General features: G+C 39.0%; 1 protein-coding gene and 1 long non-coding RNA gene across 5 annotated transcripts in view; one reads left to right on the top strand and one right to left on the bottom strand.

Annotated features, from left to right (window-relative positions):
• Positions 1 to 5,960: 5,960 nt before the first annotated feature.
• Positions 5,961 to 20,501, top strand: part of TMEM244 (transmembrane protein 244) — a 28,045-nt gene continuing 13,504 nt past the window's right edge. The window contains exons 1-2 of one of the 4 annotated variants that reach the window (XM_070223771.1): positions 6,247 to 6,393; positions 12,245 to 12,335. In XM_070223771.1, the coding sequence (XP_070079872.1) occupies positions 12,312 to 12,335 (24 nt within the window). In that variant the 5' untranslated portion in view covers positions 6,247 to 6,393; positions 12,245 to 12,311. Of the gene's footprint in view, positions 6,394 to 12,244; positions 12,336 to 20,501 lie in introns of all 4 variants that reach the window. The other 3 variants (XM_070223770.1, XM_070223772.1, XM_070223773.1) reach the window with 3 other exon arrangements.
• LOC102148444 (uncharacterized) overlaps positions 17,157 to 20,501 on the bottom strand; it is a 49,901-nt gene continuing 46,556 nt past the window's right edge. Inside the window, exon 8 of the long non-coding RNA XR_011422208.1 lies at positions 17,157 to 17,523. This is a non-coding gene — a long non-coding RNA (uncharacterized lncRNA). The remainder of the gene's footprint in view (positions 17,524 to 20,501) is intronic.

The following is a 20,501-nucleotide window of genomic DNA, read 5'->3' as shown; positions in this document are numbered from 1 at the left end:
GGACTTATTTATTTTATAACTGGAAGTTAGTACCTTTTGACTTTCACCCTTAGACAACCATATATATATATATAACTACATTCCAAGCGATTACACGAATGTAGTTACTGAATAGGAACATAATATGAATCCTATATGAATGGATTGTTAGTCTTGGATCCACCAGAAAAAAGCACGGGAAAAAATAGTGCACTAAGACCTTTTCTAAGGCTGAAAAATATTTAGCACAATGAAGACAATCGAACTGAGATTTTTTTTTAAATATATATTTTCCTCGTAAATCACATTGTTAATGACTTTGTAAATGCTTATAAAGCAACTTGAAGCTTATTTTGACTTGCTAAAGTACCAGAATTGGTATAAACCCAGCTGTGCCTTACCAGAAAGTCCTTCTTATTACAGTCTCAGCCTGAGAGTATCAGCTTATTGATATTCTGTGTACTAAAAAAACACCAAACACAACCCCAAAGCTAGTAATGCATACAGATAAGCATCATTATGTGTTTTTCTTAAAACAACATTTTAGTTCTTGTTGATTTTAACTTCACTTAGGGGAGAGAGAAAAATGGCCAGCATGTACAACCTTCTCTCGGCAGCAGGAGGTTGTCCTGCTGTATCTGGGGGCCGGGAGCATGTGCAGTCTGCAGAACTCCTGTCCTTGTTTGCTTCAGATTTGCTCTTCAACACCCTTGGCCTGGTCCCCTGGAAAGCTGGTGCTTATCTGCAGAGCTGGCTGGTTGCAGTACAAGCAGTATTCCGTGTCTTCATTAAATTACGATTAGGTCATTTTTATCCCCCCCCCCCCTTTTTTTATTGTAGTGCAGTTTATAAAAAATGCAAGAATTTGGCACAGTTTTGTGTCCACCAAAGCACCTCAGATTATTTCTCAAATGTGTTTGGTTGGGTAAAATCTCAAACGCATCTTGCCAAGCGCTCTGTTCTCCATGACATCCAAATCCATGCAAATTTCAGGGAAAATGTAATCCGTATGTTTCTGATTCATTCACTCTTAACTCATCGTATTGTTGTTCTCAAAAAGCAATTTTATGTCCAAGAAACCCTACGGGCATTTTTTTAAAAAAATAATCTGTTTTTAGTCAAATTTTCCCCCAATTGAAGGATGGAAGTTGCGCATTTTCAAGTATTAAGCACCGAACTTGAACTGCCCCCACCTCCATTCTAACTTCAAATTATTCTTCTAAGAGGTGAGTTCCAGTCAGAATATAGAGAATGTGAAACGACTGCACGTTGCTGCCAGCAGCTGCCGCGCCAGAACCGGGGCGGACTCAGGCTGCCAGAGCCGGCTGCGCACAGCCGAGCTCGCCCCTTACCCATCCTCCGCGCCCTCAAGCCGCCGCGGAACCTCCCTCCGCTGACTCACCCGTTACGAAAGTTGCGCTCATGGATCTGAACCTGCCATTTTGTAAAAAGTGCGAGCTGAGGCACATCGGAACCCTTCCGGAACAATGGAGTATCCCACTTTGTAACCATTATCTCTGAGAGGGCGAAAGAAAGTCTTTGTATAAATGGTGTCCTCTGCATCTACCACAATAATGTTTACGTTTTTACACACCGTTTTAGGGTCATCAAATCACATGGCAGAGGACTTTGGTTTTCTGCAAAAACACCAAAATACATAAAGATGTGGAACACATTAACAAGTAAATAACAAATACATGTTTATGCATTGGCTTCTAGCTGAAGCAATCTGGTTGGCATTTTCTCAAGGGAGTTATTTAAATTTTAAATGGAACAACAGCTCATTTAGATTTCTGCAAATATGCTAGGGCACAGAAGTAATTTATATGTACATGAAACTCTTCACTGAAGCACCTGGGTACTTGACAATAATTAAAATACAAAGTAGACTTATTAACTTTTCCTTTTAACTTTCTACCTTTTAGCTTCTTCACTGAGAGTGAGAGGAAATTTCTGCGGCAGACTGTCAAGTCCCTAGAGGTCCTTTTTCCTACTCCACAGTGACGCCTGATTGCAATTGGCTCTTGAATCTCTGCTGCATCCTTCAAAAGCTATACTCTGATCTTGCCTTAGACACTCATTGTCTATTTTCAGAATGAATGTTTTTATTTCTTAAACTTTCAGTCCCGTTTATTCCAAGTGCCAGAGACTGAACATTTATTTCACTTTAATGCCAGCAATATAATTAAGGAAACAGATGATAAAAGGGTAGAAAAATTATGGAAAGGGCTGGAAATCAGAAATTTCCACGACATGGTTTCAACAATGACCTGGGTATGGATAATTCCCGTACTTACGTCCTTGGTCCCAGACCCCTCCATCCTCACCTCCACTGTCATTAATTGTCTTTGAGGACATGGTTTAAATCAGTGGTTCTCAAAATGTGGTACCCAGAAATGCAAACACTGGGTCCACCCCAGACTAGTGAATCACAAAGTCTGGGCATGGGTCCCTGCAGTCTGTGTGCTAACGAGCCCTGCAGGTGGTTCTGATGCTCGCTGAAGTTTGAACTGGCTCCGAAACTTAATGTTTTGAATCCAACAGTTTGCTTCTCATTTTCTATTTTCTTAACCTCACCATTGTTATCAATAGCGTCATGGTCACCTTAATTTGTTGTCATCGAAATCTTGAAGTCATTTCTATTCTTCTTCATTTTTCTTCTTTTTCGGTCCTTCATCATGAAGACGGCCTATTTGGTAACCACAATGTTTTGAAAAACTTATTCCTTCTCATTTATTCTAGACCCACAAAAACCAAATCCTGGGCCTTTTCCAATAAACCAACTCTTATCCTCTCTAAGTGTTTTATTCTATACTGCCATTAAAATAATTTTTCTTATATGCTGATTTTATCCGTCATGCCCCTGCTCAAGAAGAGTGCTATTTTATTTTTAATCAAAACAGAATTCTCTGGTTTGTGCTTTGAGGCCTCCACCGATCAGCACTCCTCAGCCGCTTTCTCTCATCCTTCGTTTTCTAGCAAAGCAGATCTCATTGGCTGGTTCCCACTTCCTTTGTACTTGATGTTTCTCTTCCCCGGACCACGCTCCCTCTCCTTCCCATTACTGTATATATTCACTTCCTATTGAAAATCCAGTCCCCATTCTTTGAATCAGGACTCTAACTTTATCCTTCAATATTTATTTTTACTCTGCCATCACTGTCTTGAATTTGCCCTACCTCGTATGTTGCTTTCCCAGGTATTATTTCAAGTCGATAAAATGTATATCTTCTCCAGCTCTTTTCTATATCCTCCTAATGTTCTTCCATCTGTGATGCCCATTTCAAGGCTCAGAACAGTGGTCAACTGACTTCAAAGGAGGTAAAGTGAGGTCTTGAAACTTGTGTCCACATTTGCAACAATTGGCAGCCCTGGTTTAGGTTAGGGGAGGAGTATGAAAATTACCATCTAGTAAGGGTCTAGATACTCATACCAACACATCAATGCCAACTATTTTTTGATTTTGCGCCGTTACTGTTTAGAGGTACTGTCCGTTATTGTGACTTTATCTTTCAATACACAATTTACTACTCAATAAATCTGAAACAATGAAATCAGTGTGTATTTGTATGTGTACGCATATATCTTCTCTTTAACATAGGCCTCAAACTAAAGGAAACTACATTAAGGCTATAAACAGAAAAAAAAAATTACCCTAACTTTGATCAGTATTTCCACGGCTCCCTGAAATAAAATAGAGCCTGTTTGTTCGTAATATTTTTTTATGATTTAGTGATATCCTGTAGAGTACTATATTTTAATTTCAAAAAGGCAGTGAATAACAGATGTGGTATAGGCCCTGAAAGGGAGAAATGGGTTAGAGAGAATCAGTAAAACTAAAAATATACGGCGCCTGGCTTCCAGAGCAAAGCCAGCTGTAATCGAAGGAGCAGAAAGCGTCAGTGGGCACCGCTTTCATGTAATCCTGGCACTGGGACAAAGGAATTTCACTTTTTACTTCTTATGGGTAATTTGACTGTGTCAAAGCAGCATCTTTATCTTCACCACATCCTTAATTGTGTTTGGAGCTCTGTCATCAACACTAGTCTTCAGATTCTTATGTTAAATTTGTACATGTCCATAATTTGTTACATATGAACCCCAAATCTAGAAACTCTGACAACTAATGATTTTTATCACTCCTTTGGTGGTAGGTAGAACATTACCTGACCTGAACTACTTTGATGGCAAAACCTTACCTGAACTGATATAACATTACTTACAGTTTTTATTTATCCCACTTGGAGTGAAGATTCATACATTTTGCTGCTCCAACAATGCGTTTGAATACAGAGTAAAGCCCCAGATGCCTTGAATGTGTGATATGATGCATTATATGGATTCTAGTATCTGTCTAAAATTCAAAACTTTTTGAATTTGGAAATATATCTGGCTCCAAAGATTTAGGATTAGTGTTTGTGGATGTGAACTCATGTTCTCCTCTGGTTTCATCAGGAGTAAGTTCTAAATTATGTACTATTGTCTTGAAAATGCCTCTTCAATACCTTGAAGTTTCGGAATGTCGCTATCACGAAAGAAGCAGCTAAGTTAGGTTTTAACAAAGAAGAACTCTGGATACAAGTTATATGAAGGGACTGAAAATACTTTGGAACATGACAAACTGTCAAGGGGCACAATTCAGAAGCCAAGAATTTGAAGAGTTTCCCATATTTTATTCCTTAACTTTCATATGGGTGTGCTGAATGAAAAGGAATATATGTATGTACAAATATACATATACACACACACATATCCATATAATATGTACACATGCAAATATTTTGTCAATCTAATGGCAAACTTGGAAAGCAGAATTAGAGCTATTGAGTGTGCATGTGTGTGTCTCTATATCACGGCCTACTCTCACGACAGATGATAGCAGTAGGGCAAATAAAAGATATTTATTGTTTTAGATATAACCACACACACACAACCTCCACCTAATATACTCTATCGACCACTTAATTTTTCTAGTATAACTATAGAAAATTAGTGCTTTTCAGTATTATATCCAGTGGAGTGGTTGTAATGAAATTAGCGTTGGCTCCCAATGTATGGTGCCAACTTCTTGAGAAGACAGGTTTTGGGTGGTTACTGTTGAACTGAATAATTCTGATGGAATCTGAGTTGTACAGAAAACATTCTGGATGGCTGGGAGTAGAGCAAGTGAGGCACAAGTCCTCTGCTCTGAACCGGGCTGTGGCTCGCTCCCAGGGAACAATCCTTGCCCTCCTTAGAGAGAAAAGTTGCCCCATGGCTGTAACAAACAGGGTAAGGCACGGGATTCGAACAGCCCGTCAACACTTATTGAGGGTCCACCATAGTCCCAAATCTGAAGCAGACGCTGGGAGCTCTTACAACGTTATCAGCAGGCAGAAGAGCCTTTCTCTGCAAAAGCTCACCATGGAACCGGAGACGCAGGGCAGCCACACATTAAAGGAACTGTCTAAGGCACGTTAATAAAAGAGCACTGATAGTGTTATTAATATGCATTATGAAAGCCAAATTTTAAAACCTTTCCAGAAGAAAAATATCAAGCCTGGGCTTGCTGAAGGTACTCTTTTCACTTTCATCAGAGCCGTGCTTTTATGTATGGGGGTATGTATTGCAGAATGTGCCCTATGTAGAAGTTAAGAAGGTGCTGGAATGGGAAAAGAACTACAGAACACAGGTAAATTCCCATCTACAAGTGGGTGTCAATCAAAAGATGACAGGATGAAACATGGTCATGAAAAGATGGTTCTGGAGCCTTGGGGCACAGAGAGTCAATGAGCTCCAGTACTGCATCCTGGCGGTTTTTGAAAACATTTCACTGACTGCATAAAGGCCATCATTTTAGAGCATGGGAATTCTGTTTCTCCACAGAAAGTCAGAATTTTTAGATTGCTTTGCCATGATGTGAAAAGGTCTGATGATTTCTTTCTCCAGCAGTCTGTGGTCCTTGTGAGTGAAACAGAGAAGACCAGCCAGGCTTCAACATCAGTGGCAGCAGCATCCTTTGGAGATGATCTCACGACCTCCTAACTGAAAACCGGTGTCTCTAATTTAAGTGTGAGACATAGCCAGGGAAGATTTCAAGTCCCTGTCTATTTGCAGCACTCTCTAAAAACAATCAACTCATCTTCCAAGCTTGACCAAACTACAAGCGGTACGAGAACCCAGTGGCCTAATAAGGATATTCATTTGGCACTCAGCAGCTTACGCGTGGCTCACAGATGGCTTCTGTCTCGTTCTGTGTAATCCAGTCACCTCGCACTGCTGCGCCTCACACTTAGTCTTCGGGAGTAATTGAAAAGCTCGCAGTGACAATTGTCTCTTCTTGCACATGTGGTCGATATAAGGAGTGTGGCTTTCAACACCTCTTTGACACAGGATGTGTACATGGCTCTCCGGATCACCGTTGCTCCAAGCAAGGTAAAGACAAATGACTTCTTTGCATTGCCTTTTGATTACTCCCTAGCGCTGGCATAAGTAAATATGCTCTAGACGTGGCTGCTCTGGCAGTGGGCAGCTTGTTTCAGTTTGGGCTGGGTGCCATGCAGAAAACATTCTGCAGCACTGCTTGCATCGTGTGGTTATGGTGGCAATGTAGGGGCACCCAAGCCTAAAGAAGCACTTTAGAAAGTGTTCTAAAACACTTAAAATAGTGGCTGTTTCGTAGGTGCCATTTCACACACAGGCACCCTTTCTAATATTAACACCTGCACTTCTGCTATCATTTTTCTGAAATCATGACAGTTTGTCCTCAATCTTTTTTTGGTAGGGGGTGGCTTTTATTTTTCCAACTTCTAAAGGATATACCAGATTTTAAAGGCAAAGTATTGAAACGTTTTAAGCTGTCGGTTTGGTTTGTTAGTTTCTTTTTCCCTTGAGGCTAGTGTTAATAGTTGTGTTTTATTTCAGTATAAAAATACCCCTTTAAAAAAATCAGAGCACCTAAAACAAGGAAATATGCAAAGTCTCAAAGCAGCTGTGTAAATTCACACAGGCTTTGGGCCTATAAACATCCAGCCTTAAGGAAATGACACCCTGGAAAGTCAGATTTTTACTTAAAAATTAAATTATGATTATGAATTAGTGCTACATTCATTTTAGTAAAATTGCAGAGCTGTGTGTATTTGCTCAGTTTTTTCTGCTCACTGCCGTCGTCACAACATAAGATCATCAGGAAGAAATGTTAAGTATGGCAACAGCTAAGAAAAATTTTCTAGGTCAGTGAAAACATTTCAGGGAACGTATTTTTTAAAAACCTATTTTTAAAAGGATTTCACCCTGTTCATAATTTATGTAGTTTTAGGATTGAACTAGCAGTAATAACTTTGCTTGAGAGATAAAAATTAAAAGATAATATCCTTTTCCTTAAGTAGCTTACATAAAGAATGGGGACTCTATATTTAGTCTGGGCTTACATGCACACGCGCACGCACACACACACACACTCACACACACACACTCCCCCTCTGGTGGAAATATCTGGGTAATTGCTGCAGCTCTTCACTTCTTCAGAATCCCAGAGCTTTATGCAGAGAATCACAACCTCAGAACATTAGACCAATAGTGCGTATGTTCAAAATAAATGAGTTGCTGAAAATCGGAATTTTCATGATACATCCCTGTAAGTTATGAGTTAACTTTTCTTAAGTCCTTGTTGTTGACATTATCAGCACAGGAATTCCTGATATGCTCAAAAATTAATAGCAATAGCAAAAGTGACCTTCATCTAAAGAGAATTCCAAGACTCAACAAACATTTCTTGAGTGCATGCCATGTGCCAGGCAATGGGCTAATTAAATCCCCACATCTCTGTGCTTTAAAGGGGAGAAAAGCTGACTCAAGGGAAAGAATCATGGCCAAAGGCCATTTAATTAATTTGTTGTCTGGGGAAATAGCACAGGAACTGGGAAGGGAGCCCAGGTATGAAGACTGCTAAGTTGTTCCTCAGAATACAATGTATTATTCTTCAGAACTCCAGTAGGATACACATTTCATAACTACATTAAACTAATGTAAAATTACAATCGTAAAACAAATGTTGCAAGTAAAAATCCCAGAGACACAACATATCCTGCACTTTCCGGTGGTGGTTGTTGACGTGAACAGGAGAATTTCATCTTTGCAAACACTTTCAGAGGGAAATACTAACAGTAGGCTGGACCCTGTGCTATGATACTACAGGTGAGAGAGCCGTATCTCATGATTTCTCTGGGAATTGTCCAAAGAAGCAACAATCAGGCTTTCCCACGGGGAGAAGTGGAGGCAAGTTATCTGTTGAGCACATATGGTACCTCATGCTAGGAATTTTACACAAGTTCTGAATACAAAACCTCCCTGAGATTTTACCTGTATTTTACAGATGAGTAGAACAAAATGCAGGAGGTAATGGGCCAATGTCACACCTTGCCAGTGAGGAACTGGAAAAGAAACTCAGTGTATCTGATCCTAGAGTCTACATTTTTCATAAATAGACTGTGGTTCCCACTGAAGTGGGCTTTCATTATTTTTTTCCTTCTCTTCATTCATTATTATTCAAAATATATTTATTGAACCCTTACTAATGGCTAAGAAATATTTTTGTGGCTGAAGAATTACACAAGATTAAATCAATGTCTCTATCTTTGAAAGTCTAGAGAAGTGGGCAGCTCTCTAAACAAGTATGCTACAGCACACGTGATCCAATCTGTAAGACATATGCATAATACTATGGCTATAAAGGAAATAAGGAGGGATTAATTCTGTCCTTGAGTGGGTGGTGGAGTGTGAATATGATACTGAGCCAGAGCTTGAGGAATATACAGATTTTACTCTGTAGAGAAGAGCAAAGCTGTTCTAGTTAAAGGTAGCATTCTGCTTTGCAAAATCGCATCAGGGCTTCCAGTTTTCGAAGAATTAATGGAGAAGGTTATTGTAAAGGACCAGGCCCAGTTTTCACAGAAGAGTTCTCCTAAATCTGCAAAGATCATATACTCCCAATGCTACTTAAGTTATTTCTGAACACAAAAAAAGAAGAAAAGCCACAAGAAACATTTATGAAACAAGAATTACATTGTCATCTGAATGTTATAAAGACAGCACAAAAAATAAACTTCAGATCAATCTCACTCATTAATATGGAAGTAAAAATCTAAATAACATATGAGTAAACATAATCTAAGAGCTCATCATAAAAATAAAAATTCATGACCAAGTGATATTTATTCCGAAAATATAGGGATGGTTCAATATTAGGTAATCTACTAGCATAATTTACCATGTTTGTAAATCTAATTATAAAATCATATGATCATCTTCATAGATGCCAAAATGCCTTTGACAAAAGTTGACAGCCTATCCTGATTAAAACACTGGATAAAATAGGAACTGATTATTTCTTCTTTACTGTTAATATGTATCTATAACCACACACACACACACATTGCAGTCCTAAAGCCAGTACATATACTACTTAATGGAGAATACTGGAAACATTCACAGTAAGGCCAAGGACAAGGCAAGGATACTCACTAACTCCACTACTATTTAAAAATATGTTTGAGGCACCAGGCAACACAATCAGACTACACTAAACAACAGAGCCATAAGAATTGGAATAGAAAAGGTGAAACTATATTTATAGATGATATTGTAGTGTAATTGGAAAACTCAAGAGAATCAATGAAAACACTAACATAATAAAAAAATTCAGTAAAGTAATAGAATATTAAATTGAAAACAAAAATCAGAAGCCTTTGTATACACAAACAATAGCCAGTTAGATGACTTAACAGAAGATAAAAGTTCAATTACATTAGTAGCAAAAAGAGGATTTATTTCAAATGAATTTAATAGGAAGTGTATACAATTTATCTGAGGAAAAATTAAAATACTTTTGAAAGATGTGAAAGTAAATTTGAATAAATTTGGAGATTTTTCTTGTTTTTGGATAGCATGAATAAATGTTATAAAGTTATCATTATTCCCCTCTTAATAATAAATTTAGCATTATCCCAATAAAAATAACATAAAATTGTTTTATGGAGCTATTCAAGTAGATTTTGAAGTTTATGGGGAAAAGTAAAATACAAAATAAAAACAAAATAGCTAGGAGGTATGACTATATTATACTATAAGCTTCTATAGTTAAAACAGTGTGATATTAATCCATAAATAGATAGAAAGACAGAGGCCAGTGGGAGAGAATAAAAAGCTCACAAATAGACAAAAATGCATATGGAAATATAGTGATGAAAAAAGTAATATCTCGGGGCCAGCCCCGTGGCGTAGTGATTAAGTTCGTGAGCTCCAGTTCAGCAGCCCGGGATTCACTGGTTCAGATCCCGTGTGCGGACCTACACACTGCTCATCAAGCCATGCTGTGGCAGCATCCCACATACAAAACAGAGGAAGACTGGCATGCATGTTAGCTCAGGGACAATCTTCCACAAAAAGAAAAAAAAGAAAGAAAGAAAAGAAAAAAATTTTTTTAAAAGAAAAAAAGTATTTCATTGAAATGTCAAGCTGTGACAGAAAGTGAGGAAGTACAAAGAAAATGATGGAGATATGTAAAATTAACACAAGAGGTATCTTGTAGGTGCTCAAACTGGTCACATTTTGGAAAATTTTAGCATCATGATTATGATATTAATGCACTATAACACATAAGAAATAAAAAGGACCATAGGTTACAAAAAATAGATGAATAAATAATAAATACATAAGTTCAAGAATAAGAAGAGAAATCTCTTTATGGAAGAATGTGTACTAACATTAGAAGGAAAAATAAAATGAGAAAAATCACCATATTACAACACCAATGTAAATAATCGATTCAGACAAGGTGTACCAACGACACGCGAAAACCAAGGGGTAAAAAGTTTTGCAGGAACAGGATATTCACATAGTCTCAAGTGTCACCCCCACAGATTAGTTACTAGTACAAAGGGTAAACAGTACAATTAAAATAGGAGATCTGGCCGACCTCGCCTTTACCAAGTGATCAAATTGCCCATCACCAATAATGAGACAAAATGATATTACATATCTCCTCATGAGACACAATGGGAAATTCACAATATTACTTGTGTAGAATTCTTCCTCGAAGACTCTGATCATGAGGAAACCATCAGACAAATTCAAAGTGTGACACTAAAGAGATACGACAACCAAATAGGACATGTGAAAGTTTAATTGATTTTAAGATGACCAGATTTTGAGGACAACTGGAAAAATTTGAATATGGACTCTACATAAATAAAGTTTGTATCCATAAACAAATTTCTTGTGTATGATAATAGTTTTGTGGTTATATAGGAGAACATCCTTGCTTTTATGAGAGTTTGGAAAAAATACTTAACTTCTTTGAAAATTTTGTTTTCACTTTCTGCCATTGAGAAATAAACACATGACAATTTCACCTTCCTTTGCACATACCTAGTCATCTTCTTGCAAAGGCTGTAGTTAAATTTTAAGCCATTTAAAGGGGCCAAAAATGTGAATATTAATATAAAAGAGAAGATCTATTTTGAAAAGCTGTATTTGTGTGAAACACAAAATACTTTAGTATACTGTAGTGTGAGATACGTGTGCATAGATTAATGTTAATCTACACCCCAGAGGCTGTTGGTTAGCACTTGAAATATCCTCATCAGGAATCCACACTTGAAAAGGTTCTCAGGCAGTTCCTAAATTGTTACTGAAACCTATACCAGAGTCTTTGTTAATAAGCATAAGAAGCAAGTTGTTTTTTCTACTGGTAAAATGAGTCTTGTTCAAAATATGCAAAATTGAACAGGCCTCACTACCCGTACATGAACAGGATATAGGCCTCTGGAAAGCTCAGTAACCTAAATGCCATCAGAGAAGCACCCAAGATCTAGACGTCCTTGTTCTTGTGTTGTCCTCTCCATTCGTGGAGAAATCTGTCAGCTGACCTGGCCAGGATGGCTGATCCGCCTTCAAGGTGTCATTGTGACCGCCTCAGAGTAAACCTGATACACTCAAGGTGTTTGTCAAGGTGCTGGAGACAGACTGTGGGACCTCCCCAAGTTTTCAAAGACAGGTTGTAGAAACATTTTTGTGTCTGTTTGCTAATAAATGTCTGTTTATTTGGCACAATTTCAAGTAGCACTTGCTATTATTATAACATACAACTCAGAAATCTGGTCTTTCTCTTTCATTCATTAGAAATTTATAAAATACAGGAAAGGGAAAAGGAATATCTATGATTTTAGCATCTAAAGACAAACACCATTAAGACGTTTATATTTCCTATCGGATTTCTATTTTTTAGGTGCTGAAGTGAGGATATGGGAGAGGGATGCAAAGCCCCATTTACTCCTCATCTTTAGAAGAGAAAGATGTTGGCCAAAAGGACCTGGCAGGTGTTGAATAGCAATTTAACTTAGATTCGTTTGAATTATGGATCTTGTTTTATTCTCTGAGTAGTGAGAGTATGGGTAATTTTCATTTTTTTGCTTCATGTTTTCCGAATTTTCCACGAGAACTATTAGTTCGATAGTCAGATTTGTCTATATTTGTATCTTTTGTATTGAATGGAGACTGAGTTGATGAATGCGTGTCATTTAAACAGTAGCTGGAATCTAGAAAATCAAAGAAGCAACTGAGGACTTAGAGTATTTTAGAACTTTCTGAACTTCAGAGATTGGCAAAGAAATTCCAAAGACCTGAATGGACTGAAAACTGCTAACCAGTACCCCAAACAAGAGGACTTGTTTCATGTTACCCCGCCCCTCCTGGAGCTACGCCAACCCTCATAACTAACACTATCATATTAGTTTTAACATGTGTCTGTATCTGAACTTGTTTTCCAGAAGTTTGTCTTTCTAAGAGTTTAAGAGCAGCAAATACACCCAAGGCCCGGGGGTTCCTCTGCCTCTTTCTGAGTTCTCCCAGCACCCTCCCTTACCTCAGCCCTTTTTGTGGAGTACCTTGTACATAGGTCACCATGCTTTGTGTGAGGTGAACTCTACAATTGGTCACCCCTGTTTGCTTTAGAGAAGTTCATTTGACTAAAGACAGCCTTGCCTGGTCTCGTCAGCTGCCCATCAGCACCTGTTGATAGAGCTCTGTCCAGTCAGGGTGCCACATACCAGGGTAGTGATTGATTTGTTTAATCAGATTCGTTCTTGTTTTGTATTTGCATAAGAGAGGGAGTTGGTTAATTGGGAGAAGAGTCGAAAGAAGAAATAGAGAGAGAAACAGAGACCAGAAGAGTTTAATCCTAAGCATGGAAGATTATTGCAGTGGCGTTGGGTCTCCAGTGCCACTGTGTGCTTAACTTCTGAGATGTCGTGGGTCCTGAATGGTGGCAAAGGGCAGCTGAGCAGCTGCTGATACAGTTTCCTTAACTGATTCTGATTTTTTTTCAATTACCACCATTAAGAGGGTGAGCTCTTTCTGCTCCCTACGACTAGCAAGGAAGCCTAATGAACACATTGAAATTTGAAATACTAGTCTTATGAATAAGATTTATACAGCTTGCAGCATCTGCCATCGTTGTAGATATGCTGAGTAAGTTGATACTTTCTTTAGTTCTTCTAATGGGGATGGGGATACTCTCTCCCCTAGAGGACTTGGAATGCGTTTATGTGGCATCCACACAGTGAGAGTTGGAATTACCCTTCAAGGTTAGGGATTCTTAATCTGGGATCCATGGATGGGCTTGAGAGGTTCTGCAAAAACATCAAAATTGCAGACAATTTTTACGTATTTGTGAGCATATCTACTTTTCTGCATGGTCCATAGTTTACATTAGCTATCCGAAAAGATAATGAGCCTAAAAAGCTTAAAAGCTCCACTGCCTTATTTTACAGATAAAAACATTGCTCGTGGTAACTTGCTCACAATCACACAAGCTGTAATTGCTGGAGACTAGGGCTCTCTCTTTCTTTCATTGAAAATTTATGAAATACAGACAAAAGGAGAGAAATAACTGAAAAAGGGGAGAAGACATCCCATTTGGGGTATAATGAAGTGAGACAACAAGAGAAATTCAAGAGACAAATGAAGAGAAAAGGGACAGGTGGCTATCAACTCCAGAAGAATGGAAGGAATAGGAACTTTTCCTTTTTGAATTATGCCCAGTCAAACCAGTATAGAAACTGGCAAGCAGGTTGAGTGAGTTATGCGCTGGAGCACTCAGCCTCCACAACAGCTCTGAATCCTCAGGGACACCATCTGCAGACACCCAGGCTCTGGCCAGGGTCCCAGCCAGCCCTTACAAAGATGATGGTCCTGGTTTTAGAGGAATTTTGAAACCTTAAACTAATAGGACTCTCCTCTGTTCTTGTATAGTGGGTACAGTCTTTCCTTAATTTCAACTCATTAAAAATGCTTTATTGTTTAAGACTGTGGAAAGATGGCTGGCATCAAAATATTTTGATCAACGAAGATGACAAGGTAAAGACCAGTTATAGCAAACAGTTTTTGAAAGCGACTTTGAAAGTATTTGTTTACCATATCCTAAATTAGCACACTTTGCAGACTTGTACACATATATTTCACTCTCAGGATAGTTTTATAACTATGCACAAACAAAAAAGGGTAGAAGCTTTTTAATAAAGAAACTGCATTTATAATGATCTGTACCGAACATGATAAATCTCCAATCACAGTCAGTTACTACCCATATTCAGACTAATGCGGATGATGTTAGGGAGAAAAGAAAGTGTTAGAGAGCGCCCAACCAAGAATAATCCATCACGGAAAGCTTCTTGGTGGAAGTGAGGTCTCAGCTGAGACCTGAAAAGATGAGTGGCAGTCAACTTTCCAAAGAGAGGAACAGGTAATTCTAGACAGAAAATTCCAGCAGGTAATTTCCCAGGAATAGAAGGTTCTTAAGTGTGGCTGGAGCACCAAAGAGGAGGGTGAACAAAGGAAACAGCAGAACCCAAGGGTGACTTTCCTATATGTACAAGATATTATTGAGAAACACTCATGGGTATGTGTGTGTTTCTGCCAGTTCTCCAATTGGAGGTGACATTGTCCCGGAGAATTAGGTTTGCTGCAGCAGGAAATGCAACCAAAAGGAGTAAACAATGTTGAAAGGTTTTTTTTTAACTTCTAAAATGTGCTCCAACAATAGATTGAAAAGAGAATACCAGAGGCAGCTTGACTACCCTCACCAGGGATGCAGCTGAAGGGAACCAGATATGGAGGGAGAGAGAGGGAGCTGAAAGTGACAGGGGAGAGCCTGAGATGGAAGTGTAGGAGAGGACGGGGACAAGGAGAAGGGCAGAGTCCACAGGGAAAGCCTAGAGAGCCAAAAGGAACATGAGCCATGGTCTGCAGACAAGGCCGCACAGATCCTAAAACATGCGGCTGAGCTGTGCGAGGGGTTTTCCTCCTTGCTGGTAGGCTTCGCTAACTCCCCCTCACTGCCCTTGGAGAGTCCAGCAGAACAGCATGCCCTCGAGTCTCGGGGACTTTGCTGAGTGCATGAACTGCCCAGTTTCCCTCTTCCTCATCTCAGTGGTGCAGAGCACTCCTAAACCCCCTGAAACTGTGGCACCCTTGACCCCAGAGGGGCACACAAGGCAACATGCCAGCATTTGTTTTCTTATCATTAATATGGATAATGCTTTCTATCAGGAAGTGTTGTTGTGAGGATGAAAGGCAACAAAGTTCACGAAGTGGCTAGCTTGGCGCCTGGCACATATAGGCTTTAAACAAAGGTGATCCCTTACTCCATCCCCTAAGGAATATGGACGTTCTCCAAAATTTCATTAATAAAACCATAATTTAAAAGTTTGCAAAGAATGCCCACTGGTTAAATAAATTTGTTGACAAGTTTTTACGTAACTATTATGAAAAAGTAAACATACGCAAATGCAAATATAATAGCATAATGAATTCCATTCACCCATCAGCTAGCTTCAAAATTGTCCATCAGTCTTGTTCCGTCTACATCTCTACCTATTCTCCCATCTTTTATTTTGAAGATAACTCAGAAATCATATTATTTCATCTGTAAATGTTTCCATATGTGTCTTTAAAAATAAGGACTCAAAAGAATAACCACAATACCATTACACCACCTTAAATTATTAACAATAGTTCTTTGACATCATCAAATATTCAGTCAAGTTCAAATAACCAAATGTCTCATAAATGTCATAATTTTTTATGGTTTATTTCATTCAGGATCCAAGTATATTTTTTTAAAGAATAAAAATGTTGGCAGTAGCTAAATATCTAGACTTTTATAAGCTCTGATTCTTTGATATCGGATTTTCCTAAAGTGCAATAATAATTGCATCCTAATGAAGTTCTGTCCTCAGTCATTTGGTAGCATTATTAAATACCTTTCCTTGGTAATTCAATATAACTTTTTTTTTAAAGATTTTATTTTTTTCCTTTTTCTCCCCAAAGCACCCCGGTACATAGTTGTATATTCTTCATTGTGGGTCCTTCTAGTTGTGGCATGTGGGACGCTGCCTCAGCGTGGTTTGATGAGCAGTGCCATGTCCGCACCCGGGATTCGAACCAACGAAACACTGGGCCGCCTGCAGCGGAGTGCGCGAACTTAACCACTCGGCCACGGGGTGAGCCCCTCAATATAATGTTTTTTTCTAACTCAAATCTGCCATTAAATAAAAATATGACCTTGTGCCACTCAAACTGTCCAACTCTCAGTTTCCATAATTTTAAAAAGAAAGTGCTGACTAGATTGGATTATTCAAGATTCTTTCACTGTGAGCCTACCCGGTGGGAGGCAGGACAGCACACAGTAAAGAAGGGGAGCCCCAACATCCAGCAAGTGTAGACTGGAGCCCTGCCACGGAAGTCCATATGAGCTGGGATAAGTTTAACCTCTCTTTGCCTTAATTTCCAAATCTGTGAAATTCAGATGTTACCCAAACCCCGAAAGTTTTCCATGTGTGCATGTAATAGTGGGGTGTTGGGAAGGGTGGATAAAATGAGAAAATATAGGCACAGTGCTTGGCACATACTAATCCCCCAATAAATAGTAAATACAGTTAGACTATCACCTGTATGGGGCAGGGTAGATGGGATGAGGCTGGAAGGAAAGGCAACGGTTAGAACTGCCCTGTCTAACATGGTGGCCACCAGCCACACATGCTATGGAGCGCTTCAAATGTGGCCAGTCCAAATTGAGATGTGTTGTAAATAAAATACACTCCGAGTTTCTAAGACGTTTTACGAACAGACAACATAAAATATCTCATTAATAATTTTTAATATTTAATACATGTTGGAATTATAATATGTTGGATATACTGGGTTAAATAAAATGTTATTAAAACTAATTTCACTCATTTTTTTACTTTTACAAATGTGGCTATTAGAAAATTTGAAATCATGTGCGACTTGCATTCTGTTTCTATTGGACAGCACTGGGCTAGATCATCAATTGTCATTCCAGTCACTTCGACTTGATCTCGTTCCTTCTCTAGTGTCCGTCTAGTCAAATTGGGAGATGAAATCAACTGCCCTCTCTCCCTTAACCCTCCCTCCACTGGCCAACTTGTCGATTCCATTTTCTTACTAGCTCACGCGTCTGTCCTCTTCTCCGTCTCCACTGCTGGCCTAGAGAATTACAAACATTTATTTCTCACATTTTTGAGATATAACTGACATATAGCACTGTGTGAGTTTGACGTACAACGTGTTGATTTGGTATGTGTATATATATGTAGTGCCACCCCCTGTAGCGTTAGCTAACCCTTCTAGCACATCACATAATTATCATTTCTTTCAATATTTCCCCTACTTAATGGTCCCTCCCCGATCTACACTGCTCCTTCTTCAGTCTTTCACAGTCTCCTCTTAGCCTTCAGAGACGTTCAAAATTCCTCACCAAGGCATCGAACTCCCTTCATGATCTGAGCCTAACTCTTTAAACACTCTCTTACTGCGCCCCCAACACAAGCTTGGCTTGAGCATGTCTGCGGGTGCTTCCCCTTCTGCCCAGACCAACCCCTCACCCACGCCCCAGCTCTTCGCAAATAGTGGAATGGTTAAGAGTCAGAGAGCAGGCTTTGACCCGAGCTCTGCAGTTTACTGTCAAACTTTGAAAAAGTTACTAAACCTCTCTGATCCCTATCGTTCTTCCCTCTAGAAAAATGAATAATAATAGAACCTAACTTTCAACATTTGTATGAGGGTTAAATGAGATGACGCAGAAATGGTGTCTGGTACTCAGTGAACCTATAACAAATGTTATTGTCAAACATTATCTCCTGAAGGCGGTTCCTTGCTACCACCCCTCCTTCCTACACACTAACCCCCACCTGTCCTCTGTTAGTCTCTCCCTTGGGCTTCCACATCTTTGTACCCTCCTCTGTCGCAGCTCTTCTCTCTGTATTGTAGTCATCTGTTTACTCATTGTTCTTGCCTCTAGATCAGTGGTTCTCAAAGTGTGGTCTTAGAAACAACTGACTCAGCATCCTCTGGGAACTTGTTAGAAATGCAGATTCCCGGGGCCCACTCAGATCTACTGAATCAGAAACTCTGGGGCCCAGGCCCAGAAATCTGTGTCTTAGCAGACCCTCAAGGTGAGTCTGATGCTTGGACATTTGAGAAACACTGCTGGACTGGGTTCCTGTGCCTGGGACCACATACAATTCATCTTGCATTGCCACCCAGCCCAGTGACTATTTGTTGAAAGAAAAAAATGGATGAGTGACTCCTGATGACGTTGTGGGGCCAACAAAGGCTATCCAGCTGGGGAGCATCATGGTCTGATTGCCTTTTAGAAGGTTACTTCTGCAGGCTGTGTAGAGTATAGATTACAGGGAGAAATTACTAGAGGCAAGTGAATTTTCTGATAGGAAAATCATTATTTGAAAATCCAGATTTACAATTCAGGTAGGGAAAAATTATTTACAAAAATTATGCCTTGCTTTTCAAAATGATTTTAAAATGCATTATTGTCACCTTATATTTGCATGTAGAGTTTTATAAATTTTGGGGGGAAAGTAGGTATATTTATGGTAAAATTTGTCAATAAATATATTCTCCCACAAATTATGATTTCATTTTTAAAAAATAGTTCCAAATGTCTTCACATATTTAGTATTTGTGGGTTTTCTAAGTATGTAGCCACAATCCTGTGTTTGGATTATAAAAGTAAAGTTTTATAGCAAGTGAGTATATTAAAAAATTAAAATGTTATTTAAATTTCAATATTAACAGAGAAACCAAAATAGTTTCATGTTAACTATTTATTAGTATTGAAACTGTATATTACTTATTATATTTTGGATTGAAATGAAATAAAGCAATCATCTAGAAATATTTCGACTAGAGGTTATTAATGCTCAAATTAAAAGAAAAACAAACTAATATTAATACATAGAATAAAGAGTAAAGCAAATCCAAAGACACATGCGCTTAAGAAAATTATAAGGCTGCAGAAGCCCTAAGGTTGCTGCCTATCACACACCCATCTCCTGTCAGCAGAATCGCATCCCAACAATTGGGAAGGAATTGAGCCAGCTTATATGTGGGCACAATATTTGGACCTTCAACTCAGATAAACTTTTCACCTTTTCTGTTGACTCTAAATAATTGCTACAAAATGAGGGCTTTTAGCTGTTTCTACACTGATTCCTCCACCTGGAAGAAACTGTTAGTCGCCTACCCCACAGCCGACCCCACTCCTTCCTCCTTCCTTGTTAATAGAACTCCAGCTTTTATTTCACTGAGGCAGTAGGTACCTGTCTCTGGGAGCAAAGTGTCAATGTTCTAAACCTATCAAAAATTTTCAGAAGTGAGCCATTTACTCTTTGCCTATGATTGTTCAGGAAGAAGGTACATGACCAAGTGGTGGTCAACGAGACAAAATGGGACATCTGATGGGGGCCTCTAGAAAAGATTTTTATTCTCCAATAAAAGAAAGAGAGCTGTGGGAAGAAAGTCTCTTTGGCACTCATCCATCCTTTTACTTCTTTCCTTAAAAAGGGCTGTGTCAGCCATCATGAAACCACAAGGCTATGCAGGGCTTAGGGAAAGAATGAAGAGACTAAGGGTCATGGAGGAGGGGAGATTAGGGGACAAGGAGGGGAGATACTGAAGGGCAAAGGGGGATGAGAGTGATGGGCAGAGAGAGAAGAGACTTGGGGGGCAAAGGGGAGTCCGTAGGCAAAGGATAGGAGGGGCTAGGATGGCATCAGGGCATGGGGTAGGTGGGGCTCCAAAGGTCTTAGAACCTGGAGTCCTGGTTTCCTATGCTCCTCTTAAACCCAACAGTCCACCCACCTTAAATAGTTGAAAGAAGTTAAGTTCTTGGTAAATTTGGTCCATTCAGTCAATTGGTTGTGGTGTGCTCTGTGCTAACTCTTTTTCCTACTTGCCTCAGTAGAGGGCTTCTCTGTACCCAAGCCAATTAAAAGACTTGGTAAATTTGGTGAATTGGTCATTCAGAGAAAATGAATAATCCTAAAGTGTTGAAGTGTTGGCTAAACAAAATGACTTTTAAAAAAATTCAAAAGGGAAAAGAATAAACTAAAAATTTCCCATGTGAAATGCTCACATTTTTATGTTCACAAGAATATATTTTAAAA

Source organism: Equus caballus, chromosome 10 (assembly GCF_041296265.1).
Source record: "Equus caballus isolate H_3958 breed thoroughbred chromosome 10, TB-T2T, whole genome shotgun sequence".
Lineage (NCBI taxonomy): Eukaryota > Metazoa > Chordata > Mammalia > Perissodactyla > Equidae > Equus > Equus caballus.
The sequence above is the reverse complement of the archived record's forward strand: the minus strand, read 5'-3'. Positions and strand labels throughout refer to the sequence as shown.